Below are 1806 nucleotides of genomic sequence, written 5' to 3'. Positions count from 1 at the left end.
ATACAAGCTTGTTTTGTTTTCCTGGTTGGTTTTGGATTGGGTGTTTGATATAAATACAAACACATTTTTTAGGGCTTCTTAAGGAGAGAATTACATTGTTTTGAGCACTTTGAGAGGGAGATATTGTGAGGAAGTTAAGAGCTTTGGTTAGGGCTATATTTAAGTGATTTTGTGAGTGTACCCGTTATATTTCTCCTCCATATAGTAAAATCTCTCAATTCTCTCCCCGTGAACATAAGCAATTGCCTAACCACGTTAATCTTTTTGTTTGGTTTGGTTTGAGCAGTATTTTGGTAAATTGCACTCATATTTGGTTTTGGTTCTCTTCTCTCATTGCTTGCGGACTCGTTTAGTTGTCGAACACGCTTCCGCATGGATGGTCTTTGTGCAATCCACCCAACGTTATTTTATGTACGAATGAAATTCGAAACATTCCATACAATGCTAAAAGCAACAAAGGAAATAGTACGTCAGTTGTACTTTTATCTTGAGCCTCGTGCACGGATGCATGCACTCATTTTTTTTTTATCCAAAACTGCAAGATTCACAGTAAATGAAGTGCTACGCAAGAAACAAACGACTCAGTTTGCTTTCTCTTGAGCATCCTTGACTGAATCCGACGTAACACCCATAAGCTATAACTTAAGCTGCCATTTTCTGCCAGTTAATTTGCTTGAAACATCATCACCACCAACTCTACTCTCCTACTATAAAAAGACACGCCTCGTCTCCATCCAAATCTCCATACGATCTCTCATTCTCTAAATGGAAGAAACCACTGAAATCAAAGTTTCAGACAACTGGGTCACAACTGTGTTCGAGCCCCAACCCGAGCAATGCCACAATGAGACTGCAAACTACACGATCGACACAACCGAAGCCCCCGAGAAGAAGCTAACCCTTTTTGCCCTCCGCCTTGCCATTCTCGAAAAGTCTGCTAGCGGGATCGGAGCTCTAGGGTTCCTCTGGGCCACCGCCGTTCTCCTCGGAGGATTCTTAAGTAATTTGCAGACGGAAGATTTCTTGATCATAACGGTTATTCTCCTTGTTGAGGGTGCCAGGATCTTCAGCCGAAGCCATGAACTCGAATGGCAGCACCAGGCGACTTGGTCCATTGCTGATGCTGGAAAGTACAGCTTTCGTGCAATTGTGACAAGTTCGAAAGTCATGATCAGTGCTGTTAAATTCGTGTTCAAACCCTTTTCAGTTGTTAATTCTAATCTCACTGACGATATTCAGAGAGTCGTCTCTGCAAGAAGCACAGACAGTGCTCAGTTGAGGAAGCGATCATGGGCTTTTCTCTCGAAAAATATCAGCAAAGTACTCTACTGGTTGCAGATACTCTCAGCCTGTTCTTGTGTATTGCTCTCATTGATGAGGCTGATACAGCAGGATTATGGCAATATCGATAGCAAGGACACCAAGAATCTCAAGCCAGCACTTGATATATTCTACAGCTTGTCTCTTGCAGAAGCCTTGCTCTTTCTCATTGAGAAATCCTATTGGGAATGGAAGATCGGCTACAAGCGATTGCTCGATCAGGTGAACAATGATTGCAACTTTGGCCCGTCGGGAATTGTATCAATAAAGCGCTTCTTCTATGACTCATACTCGAAGTGTGTTGATGGAAGTATCTTTGATGGGCTCAAGATGGACTTGGTGTCCTTCGCCGAAGAACTTCTAGAATCTAATTCGCCCGATGAACAGCTCATAGGTGCACGAATCCTTCATAAGTTTGTAACCTGCCCACGTTTTGCCAATGAGACTCTCAGAAAGATTGGCAGTTCAACGCCAGTTATCGATAGA

The 1806-nt window shown here is 42.8% G+C and overlaps 1 protein-coding gene across 1 annotated transcript in view; it reads left to right on the top strand.

The window, feature by feature from the left end:
- The window catches only part of LOC109831262, a 2740-nt gene continuing 1305 nt past the window's right edge, over window positions 372-1806 (top strand). Inside the window, 1 exon segment of the mRNA XM_020398595.1 lies at window positions 372-1806. This exon segment is cut by the window's right edge and continues 5 nt beyond it. Coding sequence (XP_020254184.1) covers window positions 766-1806 — 1041 coding nt within the window. The 5' untranslated portion in view covers window positions 372-765.

Source organism: Asparagus officinalis, chromosome 2, assembly GCF_001876935.1.
Source record: "Asparagus officinalis chromosome 2, Aspof.V1, whole genome shotgun sequence".
NCBI lineage: Eukaryota > Viridiplantae > Streptophyta > Magnoliopsida > Asparagales > Asparagaceae > Asparagus > Asparagus officinalis.
Note: the sequence above shows the minus strand (reverse complement) of the source record. Positions and strands in the feature narration are given on the sequence as shown.